The 21,493-nt window shown below is 37.8% G+C and overlaps 1 protein-coding gene across 2 annotated transcripts in view; it reads right to left on the bottom strand.

The window, feature by feature from the left end:
* The window catches only part of PPA2 (inorganic pyrophosphatase 2), a 79,380-nt gene that overhangs the window by 24,135 nt on the left and 33,752 nt on the right, over positions 1 to 21,493 (bottom strand). Inside the window, exons 8-12 of one of the 2 annotated variants that reach the window (XM_030564494.1) lie at positions 18,771 to 18,898; positions 16,728 to 16,813; positions 13,573 to 13,642; positions 7,166 to 7,205; positions 3,765 to 3,956 (exon numbers count right to left, since the gene is read on the bottom strand). In XM_030564494.1, the coding sequence (XP_030420354.1) occupies positions 3,928 to 3,956; positions 7,166 to 7,205; positions 13,573 to 13,642; positions 16,728 to 16,813; positions 18,771 to 18,898 (353 nt within the window). In that variant the 3' untranslated portion in view covers positions 3,765 to 3,927. Of the gene's footprint in view, positions 1 to 3,764; positions 3,957 to 7,165; positions 7,206 to 13,572; positions 13,643 to 16,727; positions 16,814 to 18,770; positions 18,899 to 21,493 lie in introns of those variants that run through there. The other variant, XM_030564493.1, reaches the window with a different exon arrangement.

The raw sequence follows: 21,493 nt of genomic DNA on the forward strand, positions 1-21,493 counted from the left end.
GTAAGAAGTCATCTTAAACTCATTGGTAAAGAGAAGAGGATTTTGTCCTGTAAACCACAGTCTTAGCACAATATTGCTCCTCTTTTGTGAAACTGAGGAAACGCTGCAAAATTAAACATATTAAAAAAAAGATCCCATCTGGAGAAAGGAAAGGGAGAATTGTGGGATAATGCTTTGGTGAGTTTAGGATGGCTGCATGCGGTAGCTCTGAAGCGACAGAGCAAGTCTCAGCCATAAGCCACTTACGATAGGCCTTCCCAAATGCATGAAGATTAAAAGCTGCATTCTGCTCCCCACATGTACCACCGCCGAACAATCTTTAAAAATCCACTTCAAGCCACGATTACTTTGTTTCAAAAGGCTGTCTCCTGTTAGTAACCGCAGTGAAAATAACATCCTAACAGTGACAATAGCATATGATTTCCACAATCCTATTATTTTCACACTTTAAAGAAAATGATGTTTTTATTGGATGCTTATTTCCACTTAAGTAAAACTCAGACCCTGTTTTCATTTGTGGTATTGAGGCTTGGGTTTGGTATCATCAGGCACTTAGCAACTATTGACAACAGCAGCTGCTGCCTTATTTATGTAAAGGAAGCATTTACCACTACAGTAGCACCCCTTCCAAACCTAAATTAAGTTGTTTTCCTAGAAAGTTGTCTTTAGAAGAAATATACAATAGACCTATTGCCCACAAAAGTTTGTTATAGCTTGCAGAATACACATGTATTCTCTTAAAGACTCCTTTCCAGGAAATAGTCTAGTTTGGGGTTTCATTATTTGTTACCAACAGCTTTCATATGTAATAGCTACAGAGCAGTGGCTGGTGCTGTACAGTAGCTAAGCTTACCACCACATTGGATTGAGTTTTATATATAACATTCAAGCTTCTTATTAGAATATGAGAAGGCTTTAAGGCCTTGGCTACACTGGCACTTTACAGCACTGCAACTTTCTCGCTCAGGGGTGTGAAAACACCCCCCCGAGCGCAAGTTACAGAGCTGTAAAGCGCCAGTGTAAACAGTGCCCAAGCTAATCCCCACGGTGGAGGTGGAGTACCTGCAGCGCTGGGAGAGCTTCTCCCAGCGCTGGCACCGCGACCACATCTGCACTTCAAAGCGCTGCCGCGGGAGCACTTTGAAGTTGTAAGTGTAGCCATACCCTTTGACTAGAAAAACTGTTTAGAGGGAGTAAGTCCGTAGAGAGACCTGCAAATCTATTCCTGAGTTTTTATCTTCCATCCCCTTACACCTTTCACAAGCAGATGTTCTCTCCACAACTTCTCTAATCTCTTCAATCTATTCACATCTGAAATAGATTTTTATTAGGAGCATTTAACCTTCTTACTAAAATTTACTGCATGTCTTTTTATCACATCTGGAAAAAAAAACCAAAATTTAGAAAACCTATACAAGCAGATGTTGAAAGCAGTATGAAGAGACAATGCCATATCATCGTATTGTTCTGTATGTATGAAATATTTTAATGTTTTAAATAACATTTGCCACAGCACTGGCCATTGCAGATAATTTTAGTTGTGCAGCACTCCACTCTCCTAGTTTAGCATTATTTACTTGCAGTCTAAATAGACTTCCACAATCTCTTTTATTCCCTTCCCCAGTAGTTTACTCCCAAATACTCTGTTTCCTTATGGCTCATCTAGTGAGGAATTTTATAATAAAAAGCTACCGAAATCCTTGTTGAGGGCTAAAGGACGGAGTTCTGACAAATTCTGTTTATACTGGCTATGGGATCTACTTTTGATAGTTAGGCCATAGGTGCTCATTTATTACCAATACTTCACCTATGGTCTTTGTATTTGTTTACACACTGTCTTTTCCTTTTCAAGACTCAAAAATAGTTTTAAAAAATTACAACTTATACAGGAGAGTGTAATTTGATTTCATATAGACCCTTTCACAGTCCAGCTGCCCCTAGGTGCTTTATGAGACACGTATGCAGTGTAGTTGTAGTCGTGTCAGTCACAATATATTAGAGACAAGGTAGGTGAAGTAATATCTTTTATTGGACCAACTTCTGTGGGTGAGAGAGAGAAGCTTTTGAGCAACACAGAGCTCTGCGTGACCTGAAAAAGTGTGTGGCTTGAAAGCTTGTCTCTGACCAACAGAAGCTGATCCAGTAAAAGATATTATTTCACTCACCTTATAACACCATGTTAGATACTGCTACAGCCACAGGTAGGCTACAATAGCTCACCTGTAGCAGATGGTTTTATATTAAAGAGGAGGAACGTGGGCCCAGAATACTGGAATGAACATGTTATTTTCAAACAGTGGCCACTGAATATATAGGTCTAACACATTCTACTACAAGATCCCTGAATAAATGACCATACTGGAGTTCCTGTACAAGAATGTGTCAGATGCAATATGCCTTAACGATGAAAAAGCATTATGTAAGACGTGCTAATGATAATACTACCTAGCTCTTATATTGCACTTTTCATCAGTAGATCTTAAAAAGAGTTTTACCACAAAGGTCAGTCTGATTATCTCCCATTTTCCAGATGGGGAAACCGAGGCCTGGGGGTGACCCATCAGGCCAGTGGCAGGGCCAGGAATAGAAGCCAGGCTTACTGAGTCCCAGTCAAGCACTACCTACTAGGCCACACTACTAAAGTGATTTTAAGTCAATGAAATGATTCTTTGCAATCAGAATTTTCTGAGTAACAAGGGATAATATCAATCTACCTCATCCTTTATATTAGCACCACTGTCTCGCAGGCTGTGTCTACACTAGCGATTTTCTGTAAGTTTCACCCTCTTGCCCTAGCATCAATGCAACTTCAGCAAGTGGTGGCAACCGGAGGAGTGCTAATGTTCCCACTATTTTAATCACTGTGCCCTCTAACCCTTTTCACAGTAGGTCTCAATGGCATGGTGATTAAAACACCAGTAGTCTGTCTACATCACACTCCTTCCATTCCACAAGTGAAGATACGATAGGAAATTTTTTTTAGAAAATATGCTAGTATGCTGTACGTGGCGTTGCCTATTGAAGCAGGAAATCTGGGAGGTATTTTTACCCTAACAAAGATATAAGGCTTAATTCCACAAATTTTACCAATCTTGCCCCATGGGATAATGAAGCATCAAAAGCCTCCCAACCATGAACAATTCTAAACATGAAAAGTTTGCCAAGAGGTAAAAATCCTTCCTGGAGGATCAAGTTCAAAAATTATCAAAACAGGATGTACTATACTCCACAGAACACACGTTAGCACATCCTTGCTGTGCTTCATCATGGAATTTGCACTTCCTAATTCAATTAATTTTCTGAAGTGCTGTTATTTTAATCTATTTTTTTTAAATAAGCAAACATGCTGCACTCAAACTAGGTGAAACTTGCAAATAGGTAATTGTGGATGTGAACACATTACGGGTACAATCTGTCAAACTTTGTGTACTGTTGCATATTTGCATAGATATTTAGCCCACAGGTAAGCGATACTGTCTATTTGAAAGGGATCATGGCCAGGACATCCCTACACCTTGTGACCCCTGGTTGCCAGAGCAGCCCCTTGAGGGCCATGAACAGCTGGCTTATGTTAGGGCAGTTTGAGAGCTGCTCTAATGCTCAGCCATATAGCAGACCATCCCAAATCAAACTCTACATCTGTAGGATGTAAATGTGTATTGAAGCCACCTTTGTCTCCCACAGGTTGGATGGATAGAAGGAACCACAGAGTTTTCAAGATTAGAAACAAACAAAACTCCACACAAAGAAACACGCAGAAAGGAAACAATTTAAAAATCTCAGTTTATTTACATGATAGAGGGTTTATGCTACTTGAAAAGTTGTTCCAACAGGAACCCAGCAATTAGAAACCAAGCCTGTCTTCAAAACTCAGGAAAAAAGGGATGATTTAAGATTTGATGATGTGACTTCAGAACATTCCGATGATCACTTGTTAAGAAAGTGCCACACATCAACTAAAACAAAAATACACGTCAAGAATGGTATTAATTCTACATGAATAACCAGACGCAAACACTTGGAAATGCAGTAGTCTACATTCCAGCTTCTTCTGTATCCTCCCTTCCCAAACACATACAGTTCCCTGAACCATATCACCAATCCATGAAAAGAGTGCCCCCAAAGTAAACATTTTATTTTGCGATACAACTTTGCAACAGTGTACAGCCTTGATGTATTCACACATCAAAGATTAGGCAGACTGTGGCCAGTTCTGTGTCAGAGGCATGAGATGGAATATTTTAGTAAATAAATGCTATTTATTGGCATACCATATAAGGGCAAAAGGAATGCAACTTGCTTTCCCATGAAATTGATTACACAGATGTTATTTTGTGAAGAATTTGGAACTAGACTCAAGATTTTAAGTTCCTTGTTGTCTTTCCCTTCCCCCTCCAATTTGTAGAAGTGCATGTTCCTCTCTCATGCAGTGCTTTTGGTATTAAAAAGTCAGCTTTTTTTTTTTTTAAGTAAACAAAGCATATTGAACAAACTTAGTTCACAGTCCTGTACTTCAACTAAAACTATCATTTTTGTTAACTTGAAAATCAGTTCCACAAGAATGAGGAAAGTCAATTTTGTTTTAATTAACACTGAAAAAGTAAGTTTGGCTTAGTTTTGCTGGATAGTTTGTTTTGTTTCATTTTTAAAGTTACCACAAGGAAGAAATAAAAGCAACATAACATAAGAACATAAGAACGACCATACCGGGTCAGACCAAAGGTCCATCTAGCCCAGTATCTGTCTACTAACAGTGGCCAATGCCAGGTGCCCCAGAGGGAGTGAACCTAACAGGCAATGATCAATTGATCACTCTCCTGCCATCCATCTCCATCCTCTGACAAACAGAGGCTAGGGACACCATTCTTTACCCATCCTGGCTAATAGCCATTTATGGACTTCACCACCATGAATTTATCCAGTTCTCTTTTAAACGCTGTTATAGTCCCAGCCTTCACAACCTCCTCAGGTAAGGAGTTCCACAAGTTGACTGTGCGCTGCATGAAGAATTTCCTTTTATTTGTTTTAAACCTGCTGCCTATTAATTTCATTTGGTGACCCCCTAGTTCTTGTATTATGGGAATAAGTAAACAACTTTTCCTTAGCCACTTTCTCCACATCACTCATGATTTTATATACCTCTATCATATCCCCCCTTAGTCTCCTCTTTTCCAAGCTGAAGAGTTCTAGCCTCTTTAATCTTTCCTCATATGGGACCCTCTCCAAAACCCTAATCATTTTAGTTGCCCTTTTCTGAACCTTTTCTAGTGCCAGTATATCTTTTTTGAGGTGAGGAGACCACATCTGTACACAGTATTCAAGATGTGGGCATACCATGGATTTATATAAGGGCAATAATATATTCTCAGTCTTATTTTCTATCCCTTTTTTAATGATTCCTAACATCCTGTTTGCTTTTTTGACTGCCTCTGCATACTGCGTGGACATCTTCAGAGAACTATCCACGATGATTCCAAGATCTTTTTCCTGACTCGTAGCTAAATTAGCCCCCATCATATTGTATGTATAGTTGGGGTTATTTTTTCCAATGTGCATTACTTTACATTTATCCACATTAAATTTCATTTGCCATTTTGTTGCCCAATCACCTAGTTTTGTGAGATCTTTTTGAAGTTCTTCACAATCTGCTTTGGTTTTAACTATCTTGAGTAGTTTAGTATCATCTGCAAGCTTTGCCACCTCACTGTTTATCCCTTTCTCCAGATCACTTATGAATAAATTGAATAGGATTGGTCCTAGGACTGACCCTTGGGGAACACCACTAGTTACCCCTTTCCATTCTGAGAATTTACCATTTATTCCTACCCTTTGTTCTCTGTCTTTTAACCAGATCTCAGTCCATGAAAGGACCTTCCCTTTTATTCCATGACAGCTTAATTTACGTAAGAGCCTTTGCTGAGGGACCTTGACAAAGGCTTTCTGGAAATCTAAGTACACTATGTCCACTGGATCCCCCTTGTCCACGTTTGTTGACCACTTCAAAGAACTCTAATAGATTAGAAAGACACAATTTCCCTTTAGAGAACTCATGTTGACTATTGCTCAACAGTTTGTGTTTTTCTATGTGTCTGACAATTTTATTCTTAACTATTGTTTCAACTAATTTGCCCAGTACCAATGTTAGACTTACCGGTCTGTAATTGCTGGGATCACCTCTAGAGCCCTTTTTAAATATTGGCATTACATTAGCTAACTTCCAGTCATTGGTTACCGAAGCAGATTTAAAGGACAGGTTACAAACCTTAGTTAATAGTTCCGCAACTTCACATTTGACTTCTTCCAGAACTCTTGGGTGAATGCCATTTGGTCCCGGTGACTTGTTAATGTTGAGTTTATCAATTAATTCCAAAACCTCCTCTAGTGACACTTCAATCTATGACAGTTCCTCAGATTTGTCACCTACAAAAGCCAGCTCAGGTTTGGGAATCTCCCTAACATTCTCAGCCGTGAAGACTGAAGCAAAGAATCCATTTAGTTTCTCCGCAATGACTTTATCGTCTTTAAGTGCTCCTTTTGTATTTTGATCGTCAAGGGACCCCACTGGTTGTTTAGCAGGCTTCCTGCTTCTGATGTACTTAAAAAACATTTTGTTATTACCTTTGGAGTTTTTGGCTAGCCGTTCTTCAAACTCCTCTTTGGCTTTTCTTATTACACTCTTGCATTTAATTTGGCAGTGTTTATGCTCCTTTCTATTTGCCTCACTAGGATTTGACTTCCACTTTTTAAAGGAAGTCTTTTTATCTCTCACTGCTTCTTTTACAAGCAAAGCAACATTTCTTAAAAAAGATAAATATGACCTTCCATAATTTCTGAAACAGAAAAATATTAGTATGACTGCTCATCTAATTCTAGACTGACATGGGCTAGACTACAATACTCTTATCAACACCGAGTAGGTATTAGTACTTTATGCCACTTGACTAGTAGTCCCTTTGACTTTAGTAGAACTACTCATTGTCTAAGGTACTATTCAAGAGAAGTGAGGGAAGTATAATCTGGCCCTATATAAGCATTTTTATCAGTTCTCATGCTTAGTATGTTTAGTTCACAAAAGCTTTTTCAACTGATCTATTTTTATGTCATTTTTTTTCCAGCAAATGAAACAAAAATACATGTTGCCATTTGGAGTAAAAATAAACTGTACCTTCTGCAGAAACAGAATCTCCACTCGCAGGAGGTGGTGCCTACAGAAAAAAAACCACAATATTAGTAACACTCCATATGTAGAGTGTCCAAACTCTAGGTTATTTAATTGTGAAAGTCAACAGATGATAGCACAAAAGAAACATACCACTGGCACCGTAAGACAATACTTCTCCCTCTCACACCTCCATTTTTCTTACTACCTGTATAAGTATTTGTCTCACTCAAATGCAGGTACAGACCTACCAGTAGCAGATGAATACCTGTTTAGAATAAAGATGATTTACTCTTGTAGGATACAGAGGATTTTTTGATTTGCAAACAGCAAAAATGAAAATATCTTTGCAGCAATGTTACTATATGATTAAGTTTCTTAGTAAATTTACAATTACATATTTCTAAAACTGTGGGGTTTGTTTGGCTTTTTTTGGGGGAGGACAATCTCTATAAGAGGGGAGTCACTCATTCTGTAGAAGGGATACATTCTATATTTAACTGTGGTCCATGGGGCTTTGTATAACTTTAAAGCTACATATATCCCTCAGCCCACACTGAATCTCCCATTTACGTTGGTTCCACAAAGATCAATGCTAGGAAATATAGCTTAGTGCAACTAAACTTAGTTGTTAATTTTACTTGTCTACCTATTGTCACATCTAACAGCACTCAGTGAGAAAATATTTTCACATTTACGATCACTATTATTTCTGTCCTTAGTCTCACTTCCTTTCCCATCCTCCTATTTCTCTCCTCTCTTCTATTTCCGACTCTGAAATTCCTTCTCTCCAGCAAATCTCAGTTCCATGTGGGCTTCAGTTCCATCTCATCTGCTAAAATCATTAGCAATTAAATGCTTAACACTGACATTTAAAGTATCAGCATCTGGCTGTACAGTTAACGCCCCATGAGATTAATAGGGAAGGGGAAGGGAGTTCACCACTCTTAGGGCTCTTACCTGGGTTTTAGTCATAACCTTCCTACTGTCCACACGCAACATCATCAACATTACAGAAAATATACTAGGTTGTTATTTTGGTTGGTTGGTTTTTTTAAGTTCTCAGAGGAAGACTGCCCCTCTTCCTCTCTCTTTTAAAAGATACTTCTGCCTGGAAAGTATTCCTACCAAAGTACTTTTATCAGATACCCCTCCCAGCAAAGCCCTTCTATCACATTTTCTTTCCAGTTTTATAAAGGAAGAATAATGTGATAAGTCTGAGAAAAACTGTTCTGCAAGCTATTTATAGTTCATCTTGGAGCTTTTCCAGCTTTATGAAAACATTTTAAGCAGCTTCCTTGTAGAGTGAGTGAGCAAGCAGTTCTTGGGATTAATGTTAAACAAAGGCCTGGCTGTCCAGGTCAGTTTTATAGATGGCAACACTTGCTGTAAAGTAAATGGTACATTTCAACATTGACATATCCAGCAACATGTTCTGGTGTTCCAACATCTAATTTTCAGTGTGCACCAACACAGGTGCTGAGAAAGAGACAGTGAAAGGTATCAGGAAACACCAGAAATTTTCACCATCTACAGACCGTTATAAACTCTGGTGTATGTCTGGCTACAGAATGCCAGGGTAATTTTGGGTATTTCAAACGTTCAGTATCTACTGCTGTCAGACAGAGACTACCTCTTCTGATCTCTCTGATTGTACCAATTTTACTCGGGGGTAACTCCATCAACCACAGTGGAACGCTCCTGACTTTCACTAATGTCAGAGCACAGTTAGGTCAACTGTCCTGAAACTCAGCTGGGAGAGAAGAGTAAAGGGAGACCAGGAGGAAAGATCAACAACGTAAAACACACTTAAGAGACAGAGAATGCAGAAACACACAAAGTGGTCAACACTGGATACTTAAAAGGAAGGCAGAAACCATCCAAAAGTGCACCCATTAGGGTAACAGAGCAGAAATTAATTCCCAATACTGACAAGTCATTTGCGTCTCAAATATAACACTTGTCAAATCATAAAGGCCCAGATGCCAACCCTAAATCAATTTAAGTCAACAGGTCTACCCATGGAGTAAGGTGTCACTCAATAACAATAAGGGTATCAGAAACTGGCCCAGCCATAACTATATACGCAGAAGCAGTGCAATAAAGACTTCATCATTTGCTTTTTACTTTGTTCTTAGGCATGGAAATTCTAGGCATTCTACTCTCCATAAAAATACATGAATTATAGCAACAGAGTATACCTTTTATTTTTGTAGTTAATATATCTCATGAAAATAAAAGGTATATACCACTCATCCAATACAAAAATCTTCTCTCTAAAATGGGTTAGAAACAAGCATGGCAGCTGTTCCAAAGAGTGCAGGTGACTCCAGAATATGGAACTATGTTTCCAATTATAGTTGTTAAGTCAACATCCCACTACAGCTTTGATTTCTCTTGTTCCTATCCTTATGGAAGGAAGTAAAAGAAACCATAGAAAACTTTTTTTTTTAAATTTCCAGGTACATGTGAAAACCTCACAGCCATTAAGATTTTGCTGTTGATCTCTGTATACTGTCAGTTCAGCTTGAAAAACTGAATGTCTGACAACTGAATTTGGCAATGCAAGACTGTGGAAAAGACACCTGTTTAAAAGTTAATATCTAGAATTTGACGTTCTGCTCTCAAGAGAGAATTAAAGGCTATACTGTTTCCACTTCAAGTTACTTTTGATTGGAAATTACATACATTAAAAATACCAATTAAAACATATTGTGCATTTTATTCAAGGATAAATATGTTAAGAGTAATTGGACTACCTAGATAAACAAATGAGGACTGTCGATTAATCGTAATTAACTCGTTATTAACTAAAAAAAGAATTGTGATTAAAAAAATTAATCACGACTAATCGCAGTTTTAATTGCACTGTTAAACAATACCATTTGCAATTTATTAAATATTTTGGATGTCTTTTGTATTCTGTGTTGTAACTGAAATATTTTTATTGCAAATATTTGCACTGTAAAAATGATAAAAGAAATAGTATTTTTCAATTCACCTCATACAAGCACTAGAGAGCAATCTTTGTCATGAAAGTGCAACTTACAAATGGAGATTTTTTTTCTTACATAACTGCACTCAAACAAAACAATTTAAACTTCAAGTCCACTCAGTCCTACTTCTTATTCAGTCAATCGCTAAGACAAACAAGTTTGTTTACATTTACAGGAGATAATGCTGCCCTCTTCTTATTTACAATGTCACCAGAAAGTGGGAACAGGCATTTGTATGGCACTTTTGTAGCTGGCATTGCAAGGTATTTATGGGCCAGATATACTAAACATTCGTATGCCCCTTCATACTTTGGCCACCATTCCAGAGGATATGCTTCTATGCTGATGATGCTCATTAAAAAATGCATTAATTAAATTTGTGATAGAACTCCTTGGGGGAGAATTGTTTTACCCACATTCTGCCATATATTTCATGTTACAGAAGTCTCAGATGATGACCCAGCACTGTTCATTTTAAGAATACTTTCACTGCAGATGTGACAAAACGCAAAGAAGGTACCAATGTGAGATTTCTAAGGATAGCTTCAGTACTTGACCCAAGGTTTAAGCATCTGAAGTGCCTTCCAAAATCTGAGAGAAGAAGTGTGGCGCATGCTTTTAGAAATCTTAAAAGAGCAACATTCGGATATGGAAACTACAGAACCCAAACCACCAAAAAAGAAAATCAACCTTGTGCTGGTGGCATCTGACTCAGATAATGAAAATGAACATGCGTTGGTAAGCACTGCTTTGGATTATTATCAAGCAGAACCCATCATCAGCATGGATTCATGTCCTTTGGAATGGTGGCTGAAGCATGAAGGGACATATGAATCTTTAACGCATCTGGCACATAAATATCTTGCAACGCCAGCTACAACAATGCCATGCGAACGCCTGTTCTCACTTTCAGGTGACATTATAAACAAGAAGCGGGTAGCATTATCTCCTGCAAAAGTAAACAAACTTGGGACTTACAGACTCTAATATTTTACACAGTTTTATTTTTTAATGCAGTTTTTTTTTACATAATTCTACATTTGTAAGTTCAACTTTCATAATAAAAAGATTGCACTACAGTACTTGTATTAGGTGAATTGAAAAATACTATTTATTTTGTTTTTTATAGTGCAAATACTTGTAATCAAAAATAAATATAAAGTGAGCACTGTATACTTTGTACTCTGTGTTGTAATTGAAATCAATATATTTGAAAATGTAGACAACAAAAATATTTAAATGGTATTCTATAATTATTTAATTGCGTGATTAATCATGATTAATTTTTTTAATCACTTGACAGCCCTAAAAAATTAAAGAAGAAAAATCTGTAAAAGCAACAGAAGCAGGGGAGGGTCATGGATGATTGGGGTTTAGTAAAATATTACAAAGAAATAGTGAAACCATTCAAGGAAAAGAAAGTGAGGAATGGGAGCAAGAAGGAAAAAAAGTTTTAAACACTGGCGGCTACTATAAGACAATACCATGGAACATCAATTCAAATGAGATTTAAAATTTTTGATTTTGCAAACACTGCAGTAGAAATATTTCCACTGGAATTTTTGTTTTAAAAAAAACATAGGAACAGTTGTTTTAAAACAAACAAATTGACCTGGAATGTTTCAAATGCAAACAGTGCAACATAGAGGACTTGAAACTGACAATTATTTCACTGCTTTTCATTGTCCATGCTGATGGTATGTCTGAACTTGAATATTTAGTTGTGTTTTAACACGTGTTTATGAAAGATTATTGTAAATTCTAGTACAGACAAAACACAAATGTTTGCTGATAGTTGCATTTAACTGGAAAAATGTGACTAGGAATGAATATGTGAGTACTGAAACAAACATTTCTTTATTTCTACACTAAAATTTTACAACTGTGTTAATTAACATGTTAAAAAACATGCCTAAGAATTCATGTGTAGACATACTTTGAGACAAATGCAGAAAGAAACTGAACAGAATCAACACTGAAAAGTTTGATTTTGAAATTTCTTTCAGTTTAACCAGCTTTGTTGTGAGTAACAAAGACTTATTAGCTTAAAATACAACATTTTAAAGAAGACAGTAACCCTTTTACAGTAATGTTAGTTAAGACTGTAAATGCACAGAAATGGGAAATTCAGTTCTAATCTTCTCCTAGATAGAATGTATAACTGACACCTTACTATATTTAATCTTCTGGCAACTCTTTTTAAGGGAGTTCACTTTTAACTGCTTATTGCAGATACAATGTCATAAGCACCCATCTCAGGGAAATTTATTAGTCCTCAACTAGCTAAAATGAACAGGAATATTTGACTCACTATCCCAATACATAAAAGGTCCTGGACTTTGCATCACTGATATATCTCTGGGGTAAGCTACTGAAGATTTTAGCCTGTATCTTACATGTAAACAATGAAAAAGTGATGCAACTAGGAAAGAAGCCTCCAAATATGTATATGTTCTGTATGTCTGCTTTTTTAAAGTAAAAACATTAGTTTTTTTCAGAGCTTGGTTTTAAGAGGTCTGAGGTCTCATTTGACACGTACACTTGCACAATTGCCATAACTGTGCACACAAATCATGTAATTGAGAGAGTCTGAGTTAAGGCTAGTTAGTTGCCTATATAGCCACATCCAAGTGCAAAACATCTGATATGCTCATGGGAATGGCCAAAGCAAATACAGGTGAGAAATGTTTAGGGATTTATTTTTTTTTGGTTAAATCAGGCACTTTACATAGCCCCCCTTTTTTTTTTTTGCGCTTAAGTTGTGGTCTTCAAAATATAACATTTACATGGAATAACTTCTCCTCCAATGACATTTGTACATGTAAGTATCAAACCTGCAGGACATTTTTCTAGTTTAAACAGAGAACCCGTGTATTTGAATTTTACATTAATTTGTATTTGAATTTTACATTAATTCGCAGAACAAGGTGCTATTCTTTAACAAGCAGTTAGAAACTAACATTTCCCCCTTCCTTGTACTGCGAGGCATTTAATTATGCAAGTAGGCAAACAAAAGATCCCCTTAGTGATTAGAGAGTACAGTCAGCTAGTCAATGAGTTTTAGCACTGGGTGGTAACTCATGGCAACAGGGCAGACAGTGAAGACAGCAGGCTAGATACTTAGCATCAGAAGAAATAGCACCATAGAAAATCAGCAAAACGGCAGTGAACCTGCCAGAAAACACAATTATTATACTGCAGCAAAAAAAAAAAAAAAAGGTTTATATTATAATGGCTTTATGTCCCTCATAATCTCTGTATTCTACATTTTATTTTTTAAACCTCACATCTTTGTTTAATGCAAGGACCCACTTCGTTTACCTATTTTATTTCAATGCTGGATTTTGGGATCTTTTGCTAGCATTAGTAACAATTTTTAAAAATAAACAAGTTCTATTAAAAGCGTTTTGCCCTTACTGATTGCACAATTAACCTGGCTTCCTCTTCACTGCAACAAAAGGGGCTGTCATGCACCAAAACATTCGTACTGAAAAATAAAAATTAATAAGATAGTTAACAATCAAAAAAATGGAACAGAATAAAACCTACTTATGATAAACAGCCTCTGCTAAGAGCCTAAATGTTTATGTCTACCAAGAAGTGAGTCAGTCAAAAATGAAGGAACAATAACCAGCATTTCATACATCTAATATTTTACATTTATATAGTGCCTTTCGTCCTTAAAAGGATCCCAAAGTTCTATAAAAATGGACACAATGGCATGGAGACAACCCTTGGGTAAGGGATCTAATAAACTGACTTCACAGCACACTGGTGGCAAAGGAGAAATTTTGATCGAAGACCTGGGGATAACCTCTGCTCTTCCAAAAAGCGTCCAAGATCTTTAACGCTCATGGAGAGCAGACGGAAACATGGAGCCAAATCCTCTGCCAGTGTAAATGGTTAAAGTTGCACTGAAGTTAGTGCAGCTGCGTCCATTTATACCAAGACTGAAATTGGACTTTGGTTTGTAAGGTCTCATCTAAATTATCCGACAGGATAAACTACACAGTATTCGACTCCTCAAAGCAATGCTGGGATTTATTTATAAATTATACTAACGTACCCTAAGTGCTTTGGAATCAAAAAATATGAAGCTCAAAATATTACCAAGTTATCCAACCATTAACAGAGTACAGTGAGAACACCACATTTTTCCAGGAAACATATAGGAGGACTATAATGAATCAGAATTTGCATTACACATTTGGTTTATGTCAGACATCTATAGTATTAAGAGAGGACCCAGAAGAACATTCACCCCCTGAAGATACTGTGCTGACAAACCACTGCAAACCAGCTCAGTGAGCTTGATAATAGGCCATTTAAATGTGTATCAAGCCAAAACCTGGTATTTTATGGCAGTTAAACCTTCAAGAGGACTAACTACTTAAAAAAAAAATCTTAACATTTAAAAGAATTTATGTCCAAACTTTTAAAAATTTATATATACACAGTTACATATCAATATACACACATCAAATTACTAGCAATACTGGGACCCATTCAGCAAAGCACGTAAGCACATGCTTAATTTTAAGCACTGCTAAAAATCACTCTGATACCAATGCTTAACTTTAACCACACACACTTAAACACTTTGCTGAATTGGAGCCATATACACACTTTCCAGATTCCAATGAATCTTTGCGTGCCATGGTTTACATCATAACCGTTCCTTCTGTAGGGTCAGAAGGGTTGGGTGAAGGCCATGCAATATCCTGGCAAACAGCTAAAAATGGCATTACTCCTATGCTTTGATTGTATTCTAAGGGTGCCTGCACATTGATTGGGTGCCCATTACTTTAGCTCAATGAACACCATCATAGTTATGTTAATATGTACAAATACATCCTGCTACCTTCTGAGATTTCACTGAATTTTCTTAGAGAGTTCACGGAAAAACTGCAAATATTTCCAGTTGCAATGTAAGCAATTGGATACACCTAGAAACTCAACTGAATATAACACCAATAAACCTTTTTGTTTTTCGTTTTTACCAGTCTACATTACATTTAAACAAAGGATGTTAAACAAAACTAACATTAAGGATGGTATCACATCTTGCCAACAAAGATGATTCAGTCACTAGCTTCTAAGACAGGGGTGGCCAATCTGAGCCTGAGAAGGAGCCAGAATTTACCAATGTGCATTGCCAAAGAATCACAGTAATACATCAACAGCCCCCCCATCAGCTCCCTCACTCCGCTCCCAGAACCTCCCACCCATCAGCGCCTCCCCGCCCCTCCTGATTAGCTGTTCTGTGGCATGCAGGAGTCTCTGGGGGAGAGGGGAAGGAGTGAGGGCATGGCAGGCTCGAGGGGAGGGCGGGAAGGGATGGAGTGGGGGCAGGGCCTGTGGCAGAGCCAGGGGTTGAGCAGTGAGCACTCCCCGGCACGTTGGAAAGCTGGCGCCTGTATCTCAAATCACAGAGCTGGTGCCTATGCAAGGAGCCGCATATTAACTTCTGAATAGCCGCACATGGCTCCGAGCCATAGGCTGGCCACCCCTTTTCTAAGACAAACCCATCCAGTCCAATAAGAATGCTGGCTAGGAGAACTGGGGTCAATTTCTGGCTCTGCCACAGACTTGCAGTGTGACTTTGGGCAAATCACTTAATCTCAATATGCCTCAGATACCCCATCTATAAAACAGAGATAACAATGCACTTGTTCTCCAATTCTTTGACTGTGTGCTATTTGGACTGTTAAGCTCTTTGGGACAGGGATTGTCTCTCTCACTATGTGTTTGTGCAGTATCCAGCACATTGGAGCCCTAATCTCAGTTGGAGAATCCAAATAACAACAACAGTATGGAATAAATGATAGGCAGAGGATTCATTAGGGCTTTGTATGGAATATGGAGGCTCTCAGGAAAATCCCAAACAGCATTATGAGGGACAGGGAAATTCATAATTGAGGACTAACTTGACAACTTAATTCCTTTGTTATATTTAAATACTGCAGGAATTTTAGAAGAGAAACTGATCATAAATTCATGTGCAATGATACACAGTGGGATGGTAAGGATAAAATGACAGCAGTAACTCTGCTTTTCCTTAAGTTAGGTTAGGTTGCTATCTTTAACAATTTAAAGAATTCATAAATTTCATTTTACAGTGTAACTGTATAATGTCACCATAATAAATGGCTAACACAATCCTAACCTCCTTTCTCTAGTTCAAAGTGAATACTTTCAATTAAGTAATTCCTAAATATTAACGAGCTACACTTGGCTATATTATCAAATTACATAACAAGACATGTCAAAGAAATTACAAGTTATCAGTATTGTGCAAAAAACAGCAGATTACAAAGTAACTGGTTTTTGAGCTGTTACTAAAGTTTACTTATAAATAATCTGCAGGACTCACATGATCAATATATATTTTTGGAGTAATTTCCAGTAAACCCTGTGTAGTTACCATGCAAGTGCAATTATCTATCAGGATGCTGTAAAAACAGAAATGTTACTGCCACCTCAAAGCAAAAAATGTAAGTGGTTCACACACAGTTGCTGCACTGAGAGAATGAATACAATACAAATAGGAATAGCTTTGAATGGACACTTACCATTTTATAGCACCTGGGTCAGCCTTTTTATGAAGCAAAGCTTTCCAGTATTCATGGGTGGATTTAATAATTTCAACAGCAAAATCCTAGTTTATATCAAGAAAAAGTTTTGAGATATAAAAAGCTATTAACTAAATTCCAAATAATTAATTTATTAAAAATGCGATTTCACATGGTATATTTTCCAAAACTTTTAATAAGGCTTCACAGGAGGCTCCCTCTAATCACACATTTCTAAGGTGAGAAACAGACCTCACTACCCACCATGTACATTGGCATCACATTGAGGATACTTTCTGGTTGGTGGCCAGATACAATAAGGAGGATTCGTGAAAAAAGACATCAGTGTATGTGTACAGGAATGAATCATCATACAGGATTCTACATGTGTAACTACAGATGTAGTAACACTGTATGATGCATTATTATTTGAGAAACAACACATGGTCCTTATTAAAGATTGTATTATAACGCATACACACAAGGGTTAAAGTTAGTGTTGCACACAGAGCAATATATTGGCATTTCCTGATTTGACTGCTCAACCATCCAACCTTAGTGTTACATTAAAATGGTGTATTAATTGCCTAGTTTTGTTTGGTAGGAATTTGTTTTGTGCTGTTGTTAAAAAAGGAAATACAGGGAGGAAATTAAAAAGCTCCAAGAAGTTTTTGAAGTTCTGGGCATCACAGCTCTATGGACTAACACATACTTGCAGACAGAGCGTGCACATTTCATAACTGGACTAGGTGGCTAGACATCACTGAGATGTTGCCACCCCTTCACCAGTGCCACTGGAACAATTTGGGGAAGAGTTACTCTTTTACATCCTGGGTCTCTAGAAACAAATAAAGCACATCCAAGTTGGTCAGGGGGTAAGGTATTTAGTGCAAACTCTGACCCAAAATTCCAGCAGTTTTGGCTACTGCTTTCTTCAAGCCCCACTGAATATGCTTTGCAAAGTACAGACAGTGGAGGAGCTGGCATTAGAGCTCAGGTTGTCTGGCCTTGCAACACGGGGTATTTTCCACCAGGCTAATGATTCATTTGAGGGAGAAGAGTAATAAGAGGATCTTTACACCCAGACAACACTGGAAAGTTTGTTTGGGTTGGTTAGGAGGCATTTTATAGCTTAGACAGTTTATCGCCAATTTGTGTACCGGTATCATTTCACTGGAACCCATTTATAATGCTTCGGAAAAAAATCCCTCTATAGATTGTACATAATGTGTGATTTTCAAAATATTTTGAAAAACTCAAATCAACCCAATTTCACCTGGAAAAAGTGAGCACTACAGTGAGCACAGTCTCTACAGGGAGCATTATTCCCATGTCTACTGCACTTCCAATCAGCAGCTATTTTAGCCACAGGTTGTCAAAAACTCATGAGAATTTTTCTTAAGACGGGAAAAGATCTTTAGTCTTGAAGACAAAAACTGCTGAAACATTTTTACGCAAAATTACCAAAAAAATTCACCTCTGAGCAAAGACCAAGCATGGAAAAGTCTGCACCCTACCATACTGCTTCTTTTAAAAGACACAGCCTTGCAAAACTGTCATGAAGATTTGCAGGTCTATGCACAAAACCTATTCCCCATTACTTTCCTATGATGATAAAGATATTGGGAAAAAAAAAAACCCAGCCCTGATCCTGCAAACACTATATGCCTGTGTGTAAATCTCTATAGGAGTGGGACCTAATATTTTACCCACTTATTCAAAAAACATTATTTCCTTGAGATACATTTAATTTTGCAAGTTTACCTAATTATCTACACAGACAAAAATACAGCTATTCAAAATTCTCTATATGGATTACGGTTTTCATCTTACAAACACATGAATATAAGCCAAATAAAGTTCTGATGTTTGATAATATATTCCTGCCCGCTCCATACTGCATTTAAAGAATGCTGACATAGTTTTATTCCATTATGATGGACCAACCACTTCCTTGAAAGCAATTCCAAAAAACCTAGGATATATCATTCCAAAAAACACATATGCCAGCAAGATGCATCTTTAAATCCATATCATCTTCACCTTGTCTTTAAACTCTCCATTAAAAGCAAACTGATTTTCCGGTTTGTCATCTGGGACCTTATATAATCGGAACCACTCAGCTGTAGCCTCAAGATAACCCGGTTTGTGTTTCTTGACATCATCAATATCTGTAGGTATATATATAAAAAAAAAAGTATCACCTTTTTACTCACAGTTTTGGTAACATCAATTTTTAGAAGTCTTGTAAAAAATTTGCAAGCAATTTGATTTGAGTGAATTCTTTCAAAGTCATCAGGGAATTTCAGTTTCTTCCTCAGTTTCCCATGGTTGATATTTTATTTCACCACCACACTAAAACAGACAAGCCAGTCACTTCCTGGTCTTCATTAATTAAGACCCAAAGGGCCAATGAATAAAATGACCATCTTTATAGCAGGTGGGGAAGAAAATTCCATATTTATAGGCTTTCATCTCACTAGGTACCTCATATGAGACTTGGGTTACTTTACACATTTTATTTCCCAGCAACTGTGCCAATGCGTCTTTTTGATAATGGAAAAACAACTGGCAAAAACAAGTTTAGCTCATAGATTTTAAACTAGCACCTGAAAACAAAGTATAAACTTGGTGTAGCAAAGGAAAACCTACAATGTATATTAAAAACACACCTGACAGCATATATCACGTCTGAGTTTGGCCCACTAGATAGAGAAAAGGTAAATGCTACTAGCATTATGTACTCTAATACCTTCTGCTAGTTACTTGCGCTAACCACATTCTACCCTTACCTCTGCAGGTGCAGAGCACCTGGCAGCAGGATGAGAAAGTTCCTGCCACACAAGTATAGGACAGGGACGCATGCCCTTGGCAGAGCATGATGAATTTGGAAAATGGGCAATACAACTTACAAATTCTGGTTGCTATTGTGAAATTGTATTAGGAAAAATTTCTGTAACATGAGTGCCTGTATGTATGTGGACCCATCACTGCTGATCAGTCCTGAAGTAAGTACAAATCAGACAAGGACAATGGGAAATACTTAGCAGACCTGAGGAAGATCTCTATGTAAGCTTGAAAGCTCAAATCTCTTTCACCAGCTGAAGCTGGTCCAATAAAAGATATTACCTCACTCCCCTTCTCTCTCTAACGTTAACAATGGTGCTTAGACCTCACAAAAGTTATACTAAAGACAGCTGCATCCATAAAAAAACCAGTTTTAGTTTAAGTCCTCGAAGGAGAGAGGTGAGGTCAGAGCAGGGAAAGTTACCTGAAAGATAGAACAAAGGAAGCCAGATGGGTTTATAGCAAGCCAGACAAGAAGCAGCCGCTTGGGCAGGAGAAGACAAAGTCACACACCCTGTGGTGGTCTCATGTGGCAGAAGGGCCCTTCCTGCTTTTTTGAGTCCTAATGACCCAGCTAGGTCCAACTGGTCAAATTACAAAGGATTAATATAAACACCACAAACATGTAGGGACAAAATTAGAAGGCCAAGGCACAAACCAGCTAGGGGTATAAAAGATAACAAGAAAACATTCCACAAATACACTTGAAACAAGTGGAAAATCAACGACGTGGCAGACCCATTGCTCAATGAGAGGGGAAAGATAACAACAGAAAATGTGGAAATGGTAGAAGTCCTAAATGACTTTCTTGTTTCAGTATCCACCAGAAAGGTTAATAGTGATTGGACATCTAACACAGTGAATCCCAGTGAAAATGAGGTAGGATCTGAGGCTAATAGGGAAAGAACAAGTCAAAAAAGTACTTAGACAAGGCAGATGTCTTCAAGTTGCCAGGCAAGAGAGAGATTTCCTGGGGAATATCTGAGCCATTAGTGATTATCTTCAAAAACTCATGGAAGATGGGAAACATTCCAGAGGATTGGAAGAGGGCAAACATAGTGCCAATCTATAAAAAGAGAAATAAGGACAACCTGGGGAATTACAGGCACCACTGAATTTCATGGCCCATGACCTTCAGTAAAGGCATCTAGGCTAGCTTAGCTTCTCCTCGTTTCCACTTTCTTTAATAGGCTCCAGAAGCAGTTGGAACAAAAAAGGAACATTAGCACCATGTGATTATCCGGCTTTTTTTTTTATTTTTGTATTATGTTTTTCTTCTTAATTTGGGGGATGTGTTACAACGTAAGCCCTCTTGTTGTGAAGCCAGCACTCAGCCAGACAGGAAACGGGGAAAAGAGGGCCTGATCACTCAACAGCGATCCACCTCAGCCACTTAAGAGACATCATGGACAAGCTGGAAAGACAGCTCATTCAGTCCACTGAACACTAAGAGCTTTCACACAGGACTTGGGGGGTGGATGTAAAGTCGGGGGAGGGCAGGGAAAGGAGGAGGCATTCCCAGGGTTCTGATAAGGGAGCAGAAAAATAGGAAGAAAGGATAGCAGATTAAGTGATTTAATACACTACTCTCTAGAAGCTGGGTTTCATATCTGTATTAGAATAAAACAAATAGGAGTCGGTTGATTTCTGCCTTCCCCGCATCACAGTCATTAGGTGCCATACTCTGGTACCGGATATATACAAGTGGTCTCCATTGAAACTATGTATTCAGGCTGAAATCAAAGGGAACAAAACATGTATAGAATAGCAAATGTATTGCCCAATATAATTTGGTCCTATTTATCTATATTGCCAATCTCTGCTCAGAAGAGGCTCAGGATGTGAATGCCAGGAGCCTTGCAGGTCATACAGTATTAACGTGATTAACATAGGTATGGGGGTGTGATTTCTGCATCTTA

The sequence above is a fragment of the Gopherus evgoodei genome, chromosome 5, assembly GCF_007399415.2.
Source record: "Gopherus evgoodei ecotype Sinaloan lineage chromosome 5, rGopEvg1_v1.p, whole genome shotgun sequence".
Lineage (NCBI taxonomy): Eukaryota > Metazoa > Chordata > Testudines > Testudinidae > Gopherus > Gopherus evgoodei.